The sequence below is a fragment of the Eptatretus burgeri genome, chromosome 8 (genome assembly GCF_056783735.1).
Source record: "Eptatretus burgeri isolate ZD-2024b chromosome 8, Ebu_testis_v1, whole genome shotgun sequence".
NCBI lineage: Eukaryota > Metazoa > Chordata > Myxini > Myxiniformes > Myxinidae > Eptatretus > Eptatretus burgeri.
The window spans coordinates 43,315,474-43,339,109 of record NC_140968.1 but is presented as its reverse complement, the minus strand read 5'-3'; the positions used below and the strand labels follow the sequence as shown (position 1 = coordinate 43,339,109).

At 40.3% G+C, this 23,636-nt stretch overlaps 1 protein-coding gene across 5 annotated transcripts in view; it reads right to left on the bottom strand.

Moving 5' to 3' along the window:
* Window positions 1–420: 420 nt before the first annotated feature.
* Window positions 421–23,636, bottom strand: part of LOC147021617 (hyccin-like) — a 59,558-nt gene continuing 36,342 nt past the window's right edge. For 4 of the 5 annotated variants that reach the window (XM_085891755.1, XM_085891752.1, XM_085891751.1 and 1 more), the window contains 5 exons: window positions 21,295–21,390; window positions 13,339–13,452; window positions 8,216–8,303; window positions 2,760–2,913; window positions 421–1,970 (listed from right to left, as the gene is read on the bottom strand). In XM_085891755.1, the coding sequence (XP_085747881.1) occupies window positions 1,417–1,970; window positions 2,760–2,913; window positions 8,216–8,303; window positions 13,339–13,452; window positions 21,295–21,390 (1,006 nt within the window). In that variant the 3' untranslated portion in view covers window positions 421–1,416. The remainder of the gene's footprint in view (window positions 1,971–2,759; window positions 2,914–8,215; window positions 8,304–13,338; window positions 13,453–21,294; window positions 21,391–23,636) is intronic. The other variant, XM_085891753.1, reaches the window with a different exon arrangement.

The following is a 23,636-nucleotide window of genomic DNA, read 5'->3' as shown; positions in this document are numbered from 1 at the left end:
ACCAAGAGTGAAGTTGGCCTTGGATTCTTTCGGCAGACAATTCGGAGAGCAATGCGGGACACCAGACTGCATCAAAAGCTCGAGATATGTCCAGAGAGACAGCCCTGATCTCATGTCTGATATTGAGGGCCTCCACCATTGTTGGGCGAGGAGAAGCAGTATGCCAAAGGTAGAATGACCAGGTCTGAATCCGAATTGATTATCTGAGATGAGGCTGTTCGAGAAAAGGAATGATTTTATGTCATCTGTGATGATGGATTCCATGACCATGCTGATGATTGGAAATACAATCAGCTAATTGGACTGTCATTAAGGGTATCCATTTTTGCACCTTTTTAATGTAATGCTGTGATGTTGACTGATTTCCAATTTCCCAATGAGATATAGGAGACCAGTCCTGAAATGTAAAAAAAAAAAAAATTCGAATGTAGAATCATTTATTCAGTTCGGAATAAATAGTATATTTTTCGAGACAAAGTGCAGAACATAGTCCTTGGTCAGTAGTCTGTTTAAATGGCAATTGGATATGGAAAGCTTTTTCAATGGTGCGGTATCTTAACTATTTACACAAATCAAACCACCATAGCTAGCCTTATATGTACAAGGATACTTTTGTACAAGAAAAGCTTGCACTGTACATTTTCAGGAATGTCGAATAAAACAGCAAACTGGATCTAATACAACGTTTCATACAGCAACACTTCGCTAAAAGATGCTCTATTTTACAATCCACCTCATCCTGGTGAATAAACGATGATGAGCCTGTGGCAATCATTGCAGAAACGAGGAAAGGTAAATGACATTGGATTAAGTGCATCATTCACAGCATCAAGAAAAGGAAAGAGGTAAAAGGCATCACAATCAAAATAATTCCAATTAACAATAGTCCCTGGAAGGAATACACATTGGTTTATAAAGTACTGTACATCAAAACCTGACAATTCGAAAACAAAACAATAAAATAAAATTAAAAGTCGAATGATTTCAGTGGAGGATGAGGTTTTTCTGCATGCAAGAAAAAAAAAACCCACATTTGAGAAAAGCTGCTCTGACAATTTGTGAGGTCATTCCCCATAAAGCTGTGTACACTTTGCCTCAACCCATTATCAACCCTCCCAACTCACATGATAAACATGTTCAAGACAATCAACTCTGAATCTCAAGAAGTAACTCTTGGGACTAGCCAATATGATGAACAACCTGATACAAATTACCCCCATTGGAGTTGGTGAACTCTCGTTTACTCTCAGGTAAAGGTAAAACATATACAGTTCACTGGCATTATAAAAGGATCCCGAGTTCACACCACTTGAAGCTGCCTGGCAAAATTTTTATTGTTTTAATTTTTTCTAAACAAACCAATTAAATTGACCAATCATTTTACACCGACTCAACCAATTGGATAACCATCAAGCTTTACACATTGGTACTTCCATCAACATTGGCCTGGGAGTTGACCGGCAAGACTATTTGGACATCACAGGTGTCATAGTTGTTACATTCATTCTGTTCTATATTTGATGGCCTGTCTGACTGTGTAATGTCACTTTCTCTCTCCAGCATCTCTAACTCATCATTACATTCTACTGCTGAGGTAGGCCACTCGGACAGGAAAATTTTGGGGGAGGGTAGTTTATCATCCAACTCTGCCATTCTATCCGCGAGCAAAGGAGTGCTGGCATTGGCAGGCAGGTTTGACTGTGCTGAAGACAACAGAGGTTCTGTTTCCCCATCTTGAACCACCTGGGAATGTGCAGATTCAAAAACTATGCGAGGAGCTGAGGACTTTCTGCTTTTGTCAGTTCCGGAATGTCTGGCTAAAGGAAAACTTCGCTGGGCAAAGTCACGCTGAGTGGAGAACTTGTTTCTGTTTGATGACATGGAGCGGCTTGTGCTGGAGGCGCCGGAGGAGAAACCGTCATCGGGCTCAACAACCCGCAAAACCTCTTCACCACCTTTTTCTTCAATTCCTGCACAAAGTGTGAGGATGTTTTAGAAAAAAAAAATTCACACCAACCTCACATAGCAGGATTAATTGTTATGAGATGTAGCAGTACACATCCTTGCACCCAATACGGCAGATGTATTATCCCCACTTTTACAAAGACTTTGTCTTAAGGATGACAGGTGAACTGTTATACATCAGATCCTGCACAGCACCGACATCGTGAACACTCAAAGCACTTTGCAAAACGAGCTAAGGAATCATTTCTCCATGTCCTGCGCCGAGCTGCTTGTCAAACCAAACTGCTGATAGTTCAAGTGCAGTTGGGAATGAAAAATGAGAATTGGTCAACCGATTCAATGAATTGTGAATCTATCATCTGGATCATTTGATCATCATTTCATCCCTCGTTATATGTAATGTTTGACACAGCAGAATAAAAAAGAACAGCAGAGAGAGAGGGGGGGGGGAAAACACCAACAGCAGGGTTGAAGGAGAAAATATGAATGAAAATGCAGGAAGAGATGAGATGATGGTAACCCACAACCTTGAAGCAGTGGAGAAAGAAATATGATTTGACATACCAAGTAAGAAAGGTGATACCAGAGGGGGGGAGAGAGGGACAAAGAAATTACAGGTGAGAAATATGCCTGGACATTCATAGGTTGACAAATACAGGATGTTCTGATAGAGCTGGAGGGAAGCGGTGGGCTGAAAGGACATGAGAGGGCAGACCAAACCAATAGAGCAAGACAAATACACCAAGGTGATACAGTAAGAACTGATCCTCGTTGAACCCCTCGGGATCGCTCACCTTCCTTCCGCCAGCGATGGCGCCGGATGGATGCACTTGTTACAACCCCACGAGAAATCCGTCCATATGTGGGAGTCACATCAACAGGTATTGGCGCTTGTTCCTTAACTTCATCCTTGTTTCTTGTCACCAAATTCTGCATTGCCCTGCCAACCTTGAGGAGATTAGGATGATACAATTTAACAAAAGGTAAATATTAAACAGATGAAAGATGAATGTTCGAAATTGAGGAGTGGGACATTGGCATTGTAGGTCTGCAATGTTTGATTTACTCATGCTCTGTCCGAATTCAACCCATTTCTTCTTCAAAGGGAAATATTACAGACAGGCTTTTGGTACAGCAATAGGGTACCCAGCATGGTCATGGAGGAATTGGAAGCTCGATCTCTTCCCTATATTCTTGTGCCATCACGGTATTGATATTGATATGGAGATGACATTTGTCATCTGTCACAGCAATTCCATTGACGCTCTTCACAACGATCAATTCCAGGTTTTCCCTCTACAAAATCCACTTGTGAAAAAGAGCAATGTGTATCCTTGGCTTTTCTGGACACTTTCATAATGAGAGGGTAAAATGTATCGTTAAGAACATCAGTTGACAGAAAACAAACGTACAGACAACTACATGGACTGCCCTTCATCCCATCGTATGGCGAACAAGAGCTCAGTATCACACACACTGGAGAAGAGGGCACACACCATTCCATCAACCAAAAATGGTTAAAAAAAAGAAAGAAGAGCGATTACACCTGAGACAGGCCTTGAAGGCCAATTGACAACCGGTGACCCTTATTCCTCACACAACAACCCACACCATGGCATCTGATCCTCAGCAGTACACTGGTGACCCTGAGAGTGAACGGCTTTGTTTTTGCCTTCTTGCCAATTTTCTAGGGCTTTTGGGTCCACAGCACACATTGGAAGCTCAGTGAAGGTGACTGGAATTGGTGTCACTTATCAAAAAATGCATACTATCTGCCATTTCTTCATGAAAAGGGAAGGATGCAGCAGGACAGAATCAAAATGTTGGTGTGGTGTATTCCATCCCATGTTCAGGAAGTGCAGGGCAATATATCAGGCAGACAGGAATATCTCTGGGTGTCTGGATCAATGAGCAAAGACGATCTTTCCAACTTCACCAGAATGATCTGCCATCGCAAGACCTGTCGCAAACACAGGCCATAAGTCTCTGGGGGTGATGCCACTCTTTCGCTACCACTGAAAACTGAAATCGATACCTTTTTCTGGAGCCATGGTGTTCAAGAGAGGCTGGAGTTTCCCTCATCGGAGAAACAATCGAGATCCCAGGGGGATTATGAGCCTTTGAATCATGGTTCCACCAATCTCATACGATATTCTCCCCACCAATTGCTTACGTTGCTCCATCAAATACTCATGGTGATCCAATGTCATATCTTTATTCACCATTTTCTCATGGTATTGCTGAATCCCTCTTAGCTATCCCCCCTTCCTTTCCACCTCTCACTTCCATTTTCCAATTCAGTTATTGTGACAGATGAATTTTGATAAGAGTAATCACATTGCTTGTTACTTTTAATACCATCTCTGTAGTTTATCCAAATTAATCCATTTTACTTCAAATTATTTGAGTTGTGCTTTATCCCTATCCCAATTACTTACTTTTTACTTTCTGCCGATTCTGACAGATCCTGAAGATATTCTCGTGTTTCTTTGGCTGTCTGTTTCATTAAAAAAATGTAATTGTTGATTATGCAAAGTATATATGTAACTTGTGTTTCATCAATGGCATCATGTGACAATGACGATTAAATCTACAGGACAAAAGGACCACAGCTCAATTGTAACTTGTGTTCCGCAGAACAAAGTTTAACCGTTAAAACGACCTTGGAGTGCATTACACCTGAAGAAGGCAATTGGATGCGCACCTTTTCACAGGTTGCCAAAACGTTGTGCATGTACCACATTAAAACAAACAAAGGTTGGACAGCTATGTTGTCTTATATTGTGCACCTCGAGCTCATAGCAAGATAATTAGGATTATCAATTAGGATACGCCAAATGAAATCTCGATCTTTATTGAGGCTAATGGACCAGACAGAGCAGTCCTTGCAAGGCATATGATTCAACCATATGTTTGACTTGCAAAGTAAATTTACACTGCCTGCCAGGAAAAGAAAAAAAAGAAGAAAATAAGTTAAATCACTTTTTAAAGTAAGGCTCCAGGTAAAATAAAGTATTTATGGAGCACAAGAACCTGCTAGTTCCTTACCAGAATTACCAGAACAAATGGAAATTGTTTGTTCAACATATACAAGTGCCTATATAAAGTCTACACCCCCTTTAAAATTTTTCACCTTTTGTTGCCTTATCACCAGGAATTAAATTGCATTCAATCAGACTTTTTGCACCTTTATTTACACATTGAAACCCGCAACTTCCCAGTGAAAAACAAATTCGACAAATTTCAGAAAATTAATTAAAAATACAAAACGAGAATATGTTGGTTTGATAAGTGTCCACCCCCCCCCACCCACCCCCGAGTTAATACTTGGTGGAAGCACCTTTAACAGCAATTACAGCTGAGAGTCTATTTAGATAGCTCAACCAACTTTGCACGAGCTGTTCGCTCCTTGATTGGGCAATATTTGCCCATTCTTCTGCACAAAACTGTTCAAGCTCAGTCAAGTTGTGTGGGGAGCGTTGACAGACAGCAATCTTCAAGTTACTAGCCGAAACCCCGTCACAGACGGATTCCGTTCATTCATCCACCCTCACCAGCTCACCCACACTCGAGGGACATGGACTGGATAGGGCGTGCTTGCCCCCTCCTACTCATCCCCCACCCCTGCGGCATTCCCCCACCCCTCGCCTCCCATCCCCCGCCTTCAATATGCTGACCCCTGCCCAAAAATTTAATTACCCAGCCCCGCCACCACCTCTTCACTCCCCGTCCCTTGATTCCCCGCCCCACTTGCCCCTGGGCCTCCGCCCCTGTCCACCCCCTCACACTCAACCCCGCCTAATTCACCCCAGCCCCGCTCAATCAACCCCTGCCCCATTGCCCCCCCATCTCCCGCTTTCAATTTGCTTACCCCCACCCAAATATTTGCTTACCTTGCCCCCAGCCTCTTCACTCCCTGCCCCCGTCTCTTCATCCCCCACCCCCGCCTCTTCACTCCCTGCCTCCGTCTCTTCATCCCCCACCCCGCCTCTTCACTCCTCGCTCCCGTCTCAACGAAAAGTGTTTATTCTGCTTCAGAGTTGAAAGTTGACTATTGCCACTATGTGCGATGCACTCTTACAGGTACGAAGTCTCTTTCAGTCCAGGTCACAGTACCGAGAAAAACGTGACGCGACCACGAGGAGGAGCACAAAATTGGTCCTTCAGTATTAATATATAGAAGATACAATGTTTCTTGTTACATTTTTTGTGTGAAATTCACATTCTGAGGTGGTCAGCATGTGCAGAAGAGGGTTTTACATTGCAGACGCGATTTTCGAGGAGTGGAATTACACCTCTCAGCGGTAACGGTCTGTCGACGACAGACGTAATGACATCAGTGAATGACCGATGATGTCATGACGTCCTGACACCTCTCAGCGGTGACGTCACACGTCGCCATGTAAACGAATGTAAAACGAAAAGTGTTTATTCTGCTTCAGAGTTGAAGTTTGACTATTGCCACTATGTGCGATGCACTCTTACAGGTACCATGTTTCTTTCAGTCCAGGTCACAGTACCGAGAAAAACGTGACGCGACCGCGAAGAGGAGCACAAAATTGGTCCTTCAGTATTAATATATAGAGGCCACAGATTTTCGATTGGATTTCGGTCAGGGCATTGACTGGGCCACTCAAGGACATTTATCTTATTGTTCCTGAGCCACTCCAATGCAGCTTTGGCTGTGTGCTTCCAGTCCATGTCATGTCCAAAAAATGTAATGTCCGTGACAGCAGAGATTATTTATGATAACCACCAAACCATTTACAGAATCCATCTCAACCTCTCAGCGCATACTGGCCAGGATGACTGTGTGGTAATACCTGTAGATAATTTCAGATTAAACATTTTTGTATGTATGAAATGAGCTCTTAATGGTACCATAAAATGTGTGAAATGTAATGTCTGTGATGCTGGAATTGCCTCCATCCATTTTCCCTTCTATCCTGACAAGTGCCCCAGTCCCTGCTGATGAGAAACATCCCCATATCATGATGCTGCCACCACCATGCTTCACAGTAGGGATGGTGTTCTTTGGGTGATGTGCTGTGTTGGGTTTACACAAAATTTAATGTTCTGCATTTAGGCCAAAAGGCTTCAGAATCTCCCAAGTATTTTTTTTTTTTTGCACACCTCAAACAGGACTCAAGGTTGGCTTTTTTGAGTAATGTCTTCCTTCTTGCCACCCCAACGTACAGGCCAGAATTGTGGAGTGCTTGGGATATTGTTGTCACATGCACACAGTGACCAATCTTTCCCATAAAGGCATGTAGCTCTTTAAAAGTTGCCATTGGCCTCTTGGTGGCCTCTCTGTTCAGTCATCTCCCTGCTTGGTCATCCAGTTTGGAGGGATGGCCTGATCTAGACAGGATGGCCTGACCTTCCACTTATTAATGATAGTCTTGACTGTGCTCCTTGGCAGATTCAAGGCCTTTGAAATATTTTTCCTCATCCCCTGATCTGTGCCTTTACACAATTTTATCCCGGAGGTCTTTTGAAAGCTCTTTGGTTCTCATGGTCGAGTCTTTGCTGTGAAATGCACGACCCCAAAGAGGAAACCTACAGGAACAGCTGGTTTTATTCTGAAATCATCAGAATCACTACAATTTAACACAGCTGGAGGCTAATCAACTTGGTGTGTGATTTTGAAGGTGATTGGTTACACCTGAGCCAATTTACAATTGCTATTATAAGGGGGTGGACACTTGTCCAACCACATAATCTGGTTTTGTATTTTTAATTATTTTCTGAAATTTGTAGAATTTGTTTTCACGTGGAAGTTGTGGGTTACAATGTGTATATAAAGGTGGAAAAGTCTGATTTAATTCCAGGATATAAGGCAACAAAAGGTGAAAATTTTGAAAGGGGGTGTAGACTTTCTATAGGCAGTGTAATGACCACCATTTCCACAACCCAATTGTATCATCGAGTACGTTCTACATTTAGAAGCACAAATCGCTTTGACGAAATGATCTTCGGTGGTCAAACCGAATAATCAGCCATGCTATACAACACATTGAAGGAGCATACAGCTCTGTCTAAGGCAGCAAGTGCACATTATGAATCACCAGAAACAAATTTACGACGGCAAGTCGAGCCAACAGAGCTCCCGAGTTGGAAGCAAATGTGAAGTTGCAGACTATACAGCAAGCAATGCCAAGCTGATATGCAGCTTGGAACAGTACACATTTGTCATGGTGAGGTTTTGGCAGGGCAAGAGTTGCAAATGGAGATGCAATACAACACTCACCATCACTGGTTCAGGGTAGAGCTCCATTTGTGCACGGTACACCACATCATCGAGGGCCTCGTGACCAAAGTCTCTCTCACCATTGTAACTGTAATGGTCATAAGAAAGAAAATTTGCTAGCTTCATGATTATAAATATTCAAAAGTAGTTTTTACACCTAATTTAGCATTGGGATATTGGCTCCCACTTAAGAATCAATGTATATCTGTACTTGTAGAAAACAAAACAGCATGGCTTTTCTCCCCACAGTTTCCAGGTTAATGGCCACTTGCATTTTACCCAATTAAAGTAACGAACAGAATATCTGCCTTATGAGCGACCTTGTTACATTTGTGAAACACGTTCTTCTGACACATCCCTTTATTTGGGCGGGGTGTAGGCAACAGATCGCAACTGTGCACAAAAATAAAATAAAAACCCTGGTGACATACATGAAGCAAAAACATGCATACTGCTTATGAGCGCGTGTGTGTGTGTGTGTGTGTGTGTGTGTGTGAGATTATATATATATATATATATATATATATATATATATATATATATATATATATATATATATATATATATATATATATATATATATATATATATATATATATATATATATATATATATATATATATATATATATATATATATATATATATATATATATACAGTTTCTAGTTTTTTTACATAAAATACATTGTGATTATAGTTAGTGTTTGGATAATTCCAATCGCCACCCCCCCCCAAAGGAAGAAAAGGCCAAGATGCAAAAATCATTTTTGAAGACTTGATGGAATCAAAGGAAATGAACACAGGCACAACGTCAGTGTGCCCTCTTTAATCCCAGAAAGTTTCAGCTTCCTCGGTTAAAACCTCTCGGAGGAGTACATGATAAATCTCCATAATTTCCTCCCATTATATATAGATTTCTAAACTCCTACCATTTCAGATAATAACTTGTAGGTGTTAATTCTAATTCATCTTATTTCTTACAGAACACTCTTACTACATAGAATGTTAAAGGCTTTACTTTCTTTGTACACTCCCCAACCGAGATTTAAATAATCACAAGGTCAAGACAAAATAGCAATAACTATTTTTCCTCTCATCAAATCAAGCTCAACTTCTTGTGCTCGCTCAAATAGCCTGTGTTACTATGATACAAAAAAATCCTAAAAAATAAGTTAATTAAAATAAAAAACAAATTTAAAAAAAACATCAAAAATTTATGATATATTATTTTGTTGCTGAACAACCTCAATGAGTTATTGGAAAAATTTTCATGGTGTTTAGAGAAATATTTCATATGAAAACAGTACTTCCCAATACTGTAAAATAAATGAAATTACTGTTGAATTAATTGTTCAGACCCACCTGTGACCACCACTTACCCTCATTCTTCCCCACATCCATTTCTCAAGGTCTCCCTCTATTTTATCAACCCTGCTGTTGGTGTGTTCCCCCCCCTCCTCCCCCACTATCTTTTTCTACTGTTCTTTTCCTTCTGTGAAGTCCTGATCCATTCTGTATTCCAGCTTCTCCACAAGCTCATAGGCTGTAAGAAACAAATTATTAAAGTTTGCATATATTTCTGAGAATGGTTGTTGTTGTTGACAATACTCTTGGACAGAGCATTGGAACTGCCGAATAAGTTTTTCCTTGGCTATTTGGCACAATCTGGATGGGTCGCCACTCCGACCATTTATTGGAGCTCAGCTGTGCCATTGATGCTGTGCCCCTTTTACCAGTACACTGGTACTCATTTTGCCAACCTCAGGAGGATGACAGGCTGAGTCAACCCCACCTGGTGTTAATTCAACAGCCAAAGGGGCTCAAACTCTGGGCCCTAGGTTCCCAAGCCAGCCACCCAAACCACGAAGCAAGCACCAGGCTCCTGAGAAAGGTAAAGTGTATAAAATAAATAAATAATTTAAACTTGTGTGTTGATAATACAGATGGTAAAGTGTGTAAAAAAAAATTCAATCCAGTGGAATGCAGGTAGCAGTGATTGTAAGGTGTATATAAATAAAGAAATAAATCTATATGAATAAGTGTAGCCTGGTGTTGGCACAGTGGTTAGGGCAGTGGCTTGGGATCCAAAAGGTCCTGAGTTCAAGCCCCGTTGGGCCACTGAATTAATACACCAGGGGGTTGACTCAGCCTGTCATCCTTCCGAGGTCGGCAAAATGAGTACCAGTGGACTGGGCCGGTGTATACCCCGGTTAAAATAGGTGTACCATATCTCTGTGTCGTAAGAGGCGACCAGGGTTGCGTCAGAAAGGGCATCCGGCAAAAAACGTGCCAAATCACTATGCGGATCATACGGATGATCTGCTGTGGCGACCCCAAACGGGAGCAGCCGAAAGAAGATATGAATAATTGTGTGTGTGTGTGTGTGTGCGCGTGTGTGTGTCTCCTCCATAACTCAAAAACCATGACACCAAGCAGCCTGAAACTTTGCATGCATACTAAGGGAACGCCAAGGCAGTGCATGAGTGAAAATTGGGTGTTTTAATTAACCCAAACACCCCTTTTGAAGATAATTAACGGCCTTATCAGGCGCATCCTCGGACACCTTCATCAGGTGCATCCTCAGACACCTCGCTCCCTCGAGGGGTTCTTAAGGCGCATGCGTCCTCGGTAACCTCGCTCTTCCTCGCTGGGGTCTTAGTTCGCCATTTTGTTTGGCCTGCTCAACAATGCCTCGAGTTGAAACAGGCCACAACGGTTTATTCACAATAAAGTGCTCAAAATGATTTCTTCACCTTCCTCACTCATATTATCATAAGCCTCATCCATATAACTACAAATTGCTGTATACCTCACTTTTATGAATGCTTTAGTTTTCAAATTAGGGGTTTGGAGCGATTTCATGTATTTACATGATGCGATTTTCCACAATGTACTCTCACAGACTAATTAAAGTATATCATCAAAATATTATTTGAGTTTGGAGGATCAGATCACATGGACTATATAATTCAAAATCTGGAGTGAAATCTGAAAATGTGAAGAAATCAGCGATGTTTCATTTTTTGCGAGTATGTGCCATTAGCAATCAGCTTGCTATCACTTGCCAAGCCAGCCATTCCTCATCAACTATTTCATTGGAGTGCTTAAGCCACATGCCAAGCGCCCAACACCACTACAGTTGATAGCGGTACAGTTCGTGTCCCAATCCACATGTACAGTTGGCAGTTGCTATAAGGTACGTTGGCAAGTTGGCAGTTGTACGTGGTACATATGAGTAGATTTGGATCTGTAAGGTACTCTCTGCAAGTGTGTGAGCATGACCGCATGCCTGGTTACGGGCGCTGTCGTGGCAGAGTTTCGATGATGATGATGATGATGATGATGATGATGAGTTTTAACATTTAACCTCGGCAGCGTATGAGCGATCACGTTTTCCTTTGTCCTCATGACTTTCTAAAGAATTGGTTATTTTATATGAATCGGGTATTCTTTATAAAAGCTATATAGTTTCTCTGTGAGTTTCTAAGCAAAAATATAGTTGATGAGCGAGCTACCCAACCATGCTATGCATGGGAGAGGCTGGATAGTCAGTTCGTGAAGGTCAAAAAAATGACGAAGCTACAAATCGTGAATCCGCGAATGTCATGGGTGGAACCCCTCACATGATTTCCTCATTTTGATATAAACTCAAACTCTCTACATTTTCATTCCAAACAGTTAAATTAATGGTATTAATACTATACCATTCATTTAACAAAATACAATATCACAAACACTCGTGAAGTAAACAAAGGATTTCAATGATGTCATGATGAATGCTGCATCCGCGAATTTCACAGGTGGAATCCCTCACATTATTTTCTGAATCTCTTTTAAACTCAATCTCACCATATTTTCATTCCACACTGCACCAATCAAATCATAAACAAGAAAAAGAACAATCAGAGATTGCAAACCCTCTCCAGGACATCTTTTGAGTGGTGTGCTTTTATAGGTTTTAGGGTAAATCCAATATGGCTGCCAAACCATGTGACCTTTTTGGGTTTTTTTGTTCCTCATGGATAGGCGGTCATATGTGTAAAGCTTTGCCTCAATATTTTCAGACATTTCAGAGAAGAAGATTTTTTGAAGGTATAAAAGAAAAAAAAAACAATATGGCTGCCAAATCACGTGACTGATGATGACATCAAAACATTTATTTTTGTACCATTTTATCCCGAGCCGAGATGGCCCTCAAAAATGTTCATACCGATCTTCTGTGGCGTTCGACATATGCAATTATGACGTTATAAGGAAGGCCTCTATGACATCATGAAATAATCACACATTCCCCATGAGTATTTGCTATGTGTCAAGTTTCAATTTTTTCCTTGGTGCGGTTTCAGAGATACAGAGATCCAAAGTTTTTCCATTTTTTTCAATATGGCTGCCACACCACGTGACCTATGATGTCATAATTATCATGATAACATTCTACTCATCAAAATGCAGAATCATTATGACAAATGCAGAAATTCACCGAGACAAATGCAGAATCATTTTGATGAGACAGTATGAATCGTAATGAATGCTCCACCACATGTCTGCCTTCCTTTCCTCTTACCTCATGCTGCCTTCCTTTTCCCCACCCCTGCCCACTCTCCGCCCCTCTCCTCCCCCACCCCTCTCCCCACTTTTACTATTCTCGCGTCAATGAAGCGATGGGTGGTATTTGCTCGTAAATAAATAAATTGAGGTCATGTGTGTGTGTGTGTGTGTGTGTGTGTGTGTGTGTGTGTGTGTGTGTGTGTGTGTGTGTGTGTGTGTGTGTGTGTGTGTGTGTGAATGAATGGATGAATGAATAAACAAGCAAATGAATGAATGAATGTTGAATGGAGGTAGAAAGAATGGCAAAGTGGATTAAAAAAAAAAAACTTCAAGGTGGAATGTTGGTCATAGAATGGTAAAAGGTATACAAATAAATAAATCAAGATGGTGTCATAGGTCATACAATGTTAACAAAAAAAACAAAACAAACATGAATAATCAAATAATTCAAGGTGGTATGTTTTTCAACAAACCAAAAACAAATACTTATTTTTTGTTTGTTTGTTTGTTTTGAAACTTCAAATGGAGCCTGGCCAATAATTCGACCCAAACATACAGTTTGCAATGTCACATACATGATGAAGATAAGCCCTGTGAGGATCTGCACCAAGAAGTCTGAAGACAGCGAGATGCGCGAATGAGGATTCCGCCAACGTTGACCCTGCCGAGCAAAGCCACTCACGCACAACCTGCACACCAGGAAGGTGGATTCACACAATGATGTGCCAGCCTTGAGGGACCAGATGAGGAACAATTTAGAACAATAAGGGATGAGATGAGGAACCATTTGGGTAGATACAGACCAATTAAATCAAGACAGTCAGCATGGATTTACCAAAAGGAGGTATTGTTTAACAAATCTATTAGAGTTCAATGAAGCAGTTTATTATTGGATGGATGAGGAAGAGGCAGTGGACATAGTACAATCGAGACTTTCAGAAGGCATTTTGATACGGTACCACGTTGGAGGTTGTTCGTTAAGGTGAGGGCTTATGGAGTGGCTGGTCGGATAGCTAACTGGGTTCATGATAGGAAGCAAAGAATGGCTGTGAGTGGGAGGATGTCTAGCATTGAGGATGTAAGTAATGGGGTACCTCAGGGATTAGTACTTGGACCATTATTATTCATTATTTACATCAATGATTTGGACAGTTGGGTGAAGAGTTGGCTTTCCAAATTTGCAGATGACACTAAGCTTGGAGGTAAGGTAGATAATCGGGATGGGGTGATCAGATTCAGGAAAGTATTGATACCTTCATAGATTTGGCAAAAGAGTGGCAGATGCAATTTAATCATACTAAAATATGCTATTTGGTCTCTGTCTGTTTGTTTTTTTGACCACGATACATTCGGTCGTTACTTATCCAATCTCAACCAAACTTGACAGAGGACTAATGGTTACATGATGCAGGTTGTAGCGACTTAATTTGCTCCCCTCACCAAGAAGATTTTCCGCTTTGGGAAAAATCCATGTTGAGTTGTATAATAGGTTATTATGCCGTTTAATGGGGCACACCTTCCAGCCGTAAAAAAAAATTATTGGAGAGAACTCGACGTGCTTAAGGCATTCTATACTTATTGCGTCTCCCTCAGACGAATGGATCAGAGCCATCTTGACTTGCTAGACCTCTACGTAAGTGGTCGTGATCTTTAGTTAACGAAGCTGCTTGCACGAGTCTTTAAGCTGGAGTGATGAATTGCATTTCCCTTATGATTTATCTCGCCATCAAATTATATGTGGACAGGATATGAATTGTTTACAACATATCTTGGTGCCTCATATGCAATTTCTCCCAGGCATGGTTACAAATGTGATGTGATGTGTGATATTTCACCGACACCCTTATGGCCCTTTGTGACCGTTATTTGATGCTCAACCGCACTCCTAAGGTTGTATTTTAATACTCGCCAGAGGGAAATTTGGGGGAAAAAATGACGTATTTACGCATGGGCAATGTATCGGGTTAACAGTTGGTGGTCGGTAATCGGATTATAATCAGTTATCCAGTTCCATCATGTTGTGACCAATTTCTGGTGACATTCATGATCAGATGACTCCAAACATCCCTATCCTGCACTGCTTTCCGAAGCTCTGGCAGAGACAGCTTGATTACAGCCTTTACCCTATCCATTGGGGGTGTGTTCCATTACCAATCAGCTTGCTACTGCTTGCCAAGCCAGCTGTTCCTTATCAACCGTTTCATTGGAGTGCTTGCTTGAGTGCTTAAAATCAAGCGAGCATCTTGGCGAGCACTCTACAAAGCTGATTGGTAATAGAACACACCCCTTCCGAGTACATAAATCTTCTCAGTTGACAAGATTTTAATATTTTTTAGGTTGAAATAAAGACCAGCTTTTTCACTGTCTGCAGTAGTTTCAAGTCCTCTTTACTTTCTGCCAACAGAGAGGTATAATCAGCATACAGTGCCGACAGAGTCTACACCTCCTTTCAAAATTTTCACCTTTTGTTATATTATAGCCTAGAATTGAGTTGCATTAAATCAGACTTGTTTTTTCAACTATATTTACACATCGTAACCCACAACTTACAAGTGAAAAGCAAATTCTACAAATTTCAGAAAATGAATTAAAAATACTAAACTGGAATATCTTGGTTGGATAAGTGTCCATCCCCCTGAGTTAATACTTGGATGACCAAGCAAGGAGACTGATCAGAGGCCACCAAGTGGCCAATGACAACTTTGAAAGAGCTACAGGCCTTTACGGCAAAGACTGGTCACTGTGTGCATGTAACACCAATATCCCCAACACTTCACAAGTCTGGCCTGTACGGTAGGGTGGCAAGGACGCCATTACTTAAAAAGTCCACCTTGAGCCCCGTTTGAGGTATGCAAAAAACCACTCCGGAGATTCTGAAGCCATGTGGCAAAACGTTTTTGTGGTCTGACGAAACAAAGATGGAACTTTTTGGCCTAAATGCAAAATGTTACGTTTAGCACAAATCCAACACAGCACATCATCCAAAGAACACCGTCCCTACTGTGAAGCATGGTGGTGGCAGCATCATGATATGGGGATGTTTCTCATCAGCAGGGACTGGGGCACTTGTCAGGATAGAAGGGAAAATGGATGGAGGCAATTCCAGCATCACAGACATTACATTTCACACATTTTATGGTACCATTAAGAGCTCATTTCATACATACAAAAATGTTTAATCTGAAATTATCTACAGGTATTACCACACAGTCATCCTGGCCAGTATGCGCTGAGAGGTTGAGATGGATTCTGTAAATGGTTTGGTGGTTATCATAAATAATCTCTGCTGTCACGGACATTACATTTTTTGGACATGACATTTTGCACACTAGTATGTTTGTTGAAAAGTCTGTGAGTTTTTAGATGATATAAAGGCAATTTTCATACTGAATGATTTGCAATGCAGGATATAATAGTATGTGAATTCATTTTGAAAAAAAGGATTGAGCATGTGCTCTGTGGAACACAGAAAGTCACGTCACAGACATTACATTTTCAACGTCACGGACATTACAGTTTTGTCCACTTTCACAAAATTGTTTAAAGTTCAGGAAACTGAATTTTCATACATTTCAGTATTATTATCAAGTTTACATTTGTCCAAATGGTTTTTAGGATGTACTTTTTTTATCATAGCAGAAAAAATTTTCAATGTGATGAAAAATGTTATATAATCTATACATAATTTCACGGATGACTGATTTTGAATTATACCACGATATGAAACACTTGTTTTGTGAGAAATATTTTAGGGAGCCTAATATACAATGTTAAGTTTGACATTCTAGACACTGGCACGTCTTTTGACACTGAAAATGATGAAGAATGTAAAGTCCTCTAAATGTCACAGACATTACACCTTTGCTTATGATGTATACGAGAGGCTCGTCAGTACTAGTGCATCTTCATTTTACATTGAGAACCCCTGATCTACAATAAAACAACATGAATCCTTCCTGTTAGATAGATAAATTGTTTTGTTGCAGAAATTGTTACAAAGTGTGTAAAATGAAGGTCTTTATACCATAGTAAAATATCTTTAGACAGTGAATCAAGAGGAGAAATATTATATATTTCATACGGCTTCCACATCATCTTGAAAACAATATCTGTCCCTGTTGTCCATGATGGGAGCAGGAAGCAATTCCATGATTTGTTCTTGTTCAATGAATGACTCCTCTTCCTCACTGTAAACAGAGACTTGAGGTGCCTTGCCTCTTCAGAAATTTCACTGTGCATCCATCATTGTGAGTACATGTTATATGTGCAACAAATAACTTTTCTGATTTTTTTGTGAGAAACTTCACACGGACAAATGATCCAATCTGAAATGATGTGGGTTGGTGACTTTGTGGTTGCTCCTTGTCAGTTTCTGGTCGGTAAGTATCGCTGAAGAAAGTAAACACAAAGTGTAGACCCAAAGATGTGATAAAACTAAGGCAAAATTCAAAAAGAAAAAAAAATCACCAAAAGGGCAAATAAAAAGGAGGGTATTCTATCAAACATTTATGTTTTTTTTTTTTTTTGTATCTTCTTGAAGAAACCAGTTACAAATAGCTACATGTTCATGACAAAAACATAAGGTAGGAGTTTCATGTGAGACTGCACAGGCTAATCCACACTGACAGATTGCTGTGACTGTACATGAAAGCATACTGGTGCATAATACACTCTTTCAAGTGATGTGTGTATGTATTGCATTGTAAATAGAAAGTTTAAGTTTCAACTTCAGTAAATAGTGAAAGTAAGCTTTCCTGCTTGATTCATCTCTGTCACCATAGTTGTTTGATTGTAGCATACTATATGAATTTAGCTGACTCGATGGATGACCTGTTGGCTAACAATGGTGTGTATGGGAAAGTTGCACACTCTCTGCCCCCCTTCTGTCGCAACAGCTTTTTCTCACTCCAATCTCCGTTTATTTGAGGAAGAGCCTCCACCCTTGGTATTCAGGTGAACCTCTCACTGCCCAGTCGCAGTAATTAAGGTCCTTGATTTCAGGCTTGTCTTAGTCCCTTTCAAAATAAACAACACTGCATGGCAGAAAGTTCTTATCTCAATTAGTGACTAAGTGATTAAATGGTTGGAAGGGTGTAGTGCAAGATTTTTGGGTTGAAATGAGTTAATGCATAGTGGGTAATGTAATGTAGTTTATTGTTTATGGCCTCAAGTGTACTTGAATTAGGTCAATTTTATAGGACATCAGACCACATTATCCATATTTTGACTATAAAATAAGACTATGCTGTAGAATTCAAAGTTTCACTTTTGAACATATATGCTATATGTAATGTCCGTGACGTGTAGCTATTGTAATGTCTGTGACGTGAAGCTATTGTAATGTCCATGACGCTAAATGTGGACAAACCAAGAAAGTTTTTTTTATCCTCTTGAGATATGAGATATCACATTCTAGCTTTGAAAATGGCTTTTGAACAAAAGTGACCAAAAAGTCATGCTACAAAAACTTTTGTCTAAAACGTCACGGACATTACACTGCTGTGCAGTGCAAATCAACCCTTCCTTTGGGGTCTGTGTTTCAAATAATAGATATTTTCTCATGATTTCCTCTTGTAAGGTGTTAATATAAGGCCTAAGCTTTCTTTTAGAATAAGAATTACTGCTTCACAGGATTTTTTTGGTATCATTTTCATTTTACACTTCATGGATGAAAAGACTGATATTTTCACTACAGCTTGGTTCAACTGTGCTCTGGATAGCTAAAAATATATATTCTTCATATAATTTCAGATTTTTTTTTACTTGGTCTTAAAAATATGGACCTTTTCCATTACTCTTCAGGGGAAAACAAAGCTATTCAATGAATTTCATTTTTTCAGCATGAGGTAACATTTACTGTGGAATTGCCCATGGAGCAAAATACAGAAAAATCCAAGAGGAAAACCTGGAACAGAAGTTCACATTTCAGCATGACAACGACCTGAAGCACACAGCGAAATCTACACTGGAGTGACTAAGGGATAAAAAGATAAATGTCCTTGAGTGGTCCAATCAAAGCCCCGACCCAAAACCAATCGAAAATCGTGGCACGACTTGAAGATTGCTGTTCATCAACGCTCCCCACACAACCTGACTGAGCTCGAACAGTTTTGTACAGAAGAATGGGCAAATATTGCCCAATGAAGGTGTGCAAAGTTGGTAGAGACCTTTCCCAACAGACTCACAGCTCTAATTGCTGTCAAAGATGCATCCACCAAGTATTAACTCAGGGGGGTGGAAACTTATCCAACCAAGATATTCTAGTTTTGTATTTTTAATTAATTTTCTGAAATTTGTTTTTCACTTGGAAGTTGTGGGTAACCATGTGTAAATAAAGGTTGGAAAAGTCTGATTTAATGAAATTTAATTCCAGGCTACAAGGCAACAAAAGGTGAAATTTTGAAAGCGGTTGTAGGCTTTCTACAGGCACTGAGCCTTAAGTTGTTGATACAAGGAAATCAGACACAAGTGGAGACCATTCAAAAAATCATGCCTGCACCACATCAACACCACACTAATTTAGTAACAACACAAGATCCAAAGAAGAAAAGGCAATTCTTTTTTATTTTTATTTTTAGTAATCTTCCTCCAATCCTGACTCCAGCCTCCATGTCATCCAAGTGAGATATTTAATCAAAATTATTATAATCACAAATGAATCGGTCGATTCCATCCTATGATAATGGCATAATGATAATAATATCAACACGGGCTGGCAGAATGGACTCGAGCTCTGCACACTGTCCTCTAAGCTGTCTCACCTGGGTTTGAATCCCGACCCAGCTGTCATCCCGGTGTTTCACAGGCAGCAAGATTCATCAATGTGTGTGCCATTCCTCGGATGGATGTTAAACTTGCGTCCCGTCTGTGAGCATTAGTTGGTGGATCTTTAAGATCCCACGGTGTCCTTCACGAAGAGTAGTTGAGCTATCAGCGGCACTCCAAACAAATTATAAATGCCTGCCTTCGCCTTAGTCGAATATCAGACCTGGCCAGGCGGTTCGTGAAAGACTTTGGCCAAGCTTCCGCCAGCCAACTCCACATGCGCACGTACACATGATCCCCCCGTCCCCCCCGTCCCCAATCACCTTGTGTTGCTCCCGTAGGGAGCGGGTGTTTGTAGTATAAAGAAATGTTAGGTGCTGAGGATGAGTAAGAATCATGAAAATAAGGATTACATGATGCAAGAGGCAATCGTGGAGCATGTCACACAGAATGAGGATCTGGGGATGGTTATTGATATGGAGGGGATAAGCAGACAGCACAGCATCAGGCAGCTATCGGTAAAGCAAACAGGGTTTTAGGTTGTATTCATAGGGGGATAAATTATATATCAAAATCGGTAGTTTTCACATTGAAAAGGAATTTAGTGAGGCCTCATCTGGAATGCCGTGTGCAATTTTGGTCACCACATCTCAGGAGGACATAGCAGTCATAGCGAGGATTCAGCATAGGGCCAATAGATCGATTCCAGTCCTAGCTAGACTCAGCTATGAGGAGCGGCTGAAGACAGGACTTTATACATTAGAAAGGAGGCGGTTACAAGGGGATATGATGGAGGTGTTTTAGATAATGAAGGGTATAATCAAATAAAAATGCAGAAGAGTTCTTCAGCAAAATAGGACCAGGGGACATAGTCAGAGAGTAAAGAAGAGGAGGGTTAAGATGGTAGTAAGGCAATGATCTTTCACTCAGAGTCATTAATGCATGAAATGGTCTTCTTGGAAAGGTAGTGGCAGCAGAAACAGCAGATAGGTTTAAATTGGAATTATATGGGTACCTATAAGCATTGGAGATTGAGGGGTATCGGGATAATGGCAGGACTTGTGATTCTCCACATCTGTGCTGAGTGTGATGTCTATGAGAGGGTCTTGTCAAAGGATAGTGTGTGGTTAGTGTTGTATATTGTCCACCCTAAAACCACCTTCACCCACCCCCAACCTCCACCCCACCCCCCCCAAACAATTATACAAAATAATTTCCCAATTTCTTTTCTTAAGCACCTTTGTGATATCCCCGAGCCTGTCACACTGTTCTCAACCCAACTCCTCCCCTCATTCCCTAATAAAATGAAATAGTTTTGAAGGATTTATTTAATATTATTGGTGTGACGCAGGCATGATGGGACAGATGGCCTCCTCCTGTATCTAATTTCCTGTTATTTTCACCTTGAAAAATGACTGCGCCGTCAGTTGATCACTATTCAATCACAATTTCATAGGCAGGAATGGGCACAAGTTTCTTTGGTTTTTTGTTATTAAGAGTATACGATAGAAAATCAATCAGGGGCAAAAAAAAAATGTTTTGCTCAAAATAAAATAATCGTTTAATTAAATGTATCAAATTCACCAATATTCTTACAAATAGTAAAAAATAGTGTACCTCAATGACATGAAGCATGCTGCAAATGAACGAGCAAATATTTTACTATCTGCAGACTAATATTGATAAACGAAGCCCATGCAAGGAAATCGATCAAAATTGGTGAAGGGGAGGGTGGTAGGGGGTAGGAGGTTCAACAATAAGCTCACCGAGAACACATATGGCAGAAAGCCCGATAAGAAGATCTGGGCAGGTATGCGATTGCACTGTTGTAGCACAGCAGGAGGAAACCAAGAACCTCAAACCTGAACAACACAATTGCATGGCCCATGTGGTGGGGGGGGGGGGGGAATTCAATGACATAGTACAACTTTTCAATATATGGCTTTGCATGACTCATGAGAGTCCCCATCAAAGCAATAGTAGAATGTCAAAAACATACAATTGAATTCCATGATTTTAGTCAATCAAACAGTGTGTTAAAACAATAGATTCTCTTTCAGTTCACATAAAGAACAAATGATACTCTGGAAACAACTAAAATATAGGGCCTTGGGGCGAGGAGGGGGCTGCTTTTGGTTTGAGACCATGATTCGTTTTGCTCCAGTGGGAACGTGAAACACTCATTCATGACAAGGACATGACACATCGGACAATAAGACTCCAGAAAACTATGCAAATGTCACAGGGTCAACACCTGTGTTGGGCAGCAAAATTTCTGTGGATTTTTATCTTGCCAAAACGAAGTTTTTGCAAGATATGTTAGTCAGCTTGTATGTTTTTTGTTTTTTTTATCTTGCCAAAACGAAGTTTTTGCAAGATATGTTAGTCAGCTTGTATGTTTTTTTTATCTTGCCAAAATGAAGTTTTTGCAAGATATGTTAGTCAGCTTGTATGTTTTTTGTTTTTTTTATCTTGCCAAAACGAAGTTTTTGCAAGATATGTTAGTCAGCTTGTATGTTTTTTTTTATCTTGCCAAAATGAAGTTTTTGCAAGATATGTTAGTCAGCTTGTATGTTTTTTGTTTTTTTATCTTGCCAAAACGAAGTTTTTGCAAGATATGTTAGTCAGCTTGTATGTTTTTTTTTATCTTGCCAAAACGAAGTTTTGCAAGATATGTTAGTCAGCTTGTATGTTTTTTTTATTTTTTTATTTTTTATTTTTGTTTGTCTTTAATCACGTATAAAAAATTCTGCAGAGCACAGTTATCATCGGAAATTTTTGTAACTTCGCATATCAGAGGCCTATAGAGGTCCCTTTCAGTGCACAAAATTTTGAAGGTCAAGGTCAAAGGTCAAGGTCACTTTGGCGCAAATCAGGGGAGTCGACGAAACCCTTATTTTTTGAGTAATTTTGATCGGATCGTCTTCAAACTTCATGGGAATATAGTTCATGGTCTGCGCTCAGCTGATTAATTTTTGGTGGCGATTGGCCTTGACCTTCATATGTTTTTTATTTTTTTTATTTATTTTTATTTTTTGGTCTGTAATCACGTATAAATCACTCTGCAGAGCACAGTTATCATTGGAAATTTTTGTAACTTCGCATATCAGAGGCCTATAGGAGGTCCCTTTCAGCGCATAAAATTTAAGATCAAGGTCAAAGGTCAAGGTCACTTTGTCGCAAATCAGGGGAGTCGACGAAACCCTTATTTTTTGAGTAATTTTGATCGGATCGCCTTCAAACTTCATGAGAATATAGTTCATGGTCTGGCGCTCAGCTGATTAATTTTTGGTGGCGATTGGCCTTGACCTTCATGGTTAGCGCCTGAGGTCAAACATATTTGACCCCAAGGTCAAATTTTCAAGTTTTAGGAACCATATCGTGTAGTACCTCAAATTGAACACCTCGATGAGTGCTTTCTCGATATGTCAAGCTTGAGACATTATGACGTCATTTGGTGACGTAATGAGGCAAAAGCATATTTTTCATGGTTACTCTGTATAACGATTCTCATCGGAATCTCTCGTAGGAAGATATTCCTCAAGGAGTCGCTCCTGGTGGATAGCAGCTCTGTTCACCTCAGTGTGACCTTAAAGAAGTCACACGTGGTCACCTTTTGGCAAGATACGGGTCACCCCTTGGGTGACATTGTTTTTATTTTTTTTGTTGTTGTCAAATTTTTTTCTGTGCATCATTTTATCCCGAGATGACCCTCAAACATTTTCATACTCTTCGGATGTGGCGTTCTACATATGCAATGATAATGTCATAACGAGGGCACCTATGACGTCATTTTTTTTAATTCCCCATGAGGAGTACGTGCCAAGTTTCAATATTTTTCCTTGGTGCGGTTTCAGAGATAGACGTCCAAAGTTTTTCCGTTTTTCCAATATGGCTGCCACACCACTTGACCTATGATGTCATAATTATCATTAAAACATTCTACATGAGTCGTTGCACAAATGGTGAAAGTTTCGTCTCAATCCGACAAGCGGTTGCGGAGAAAAACACGAAAGTTCTGTACGGACAGACAGACAGACAGACAAACAAACAAACAAACAAATGGACCCAAATGTAATACCCTCTCTTTTGGCGAGGATAACAAACA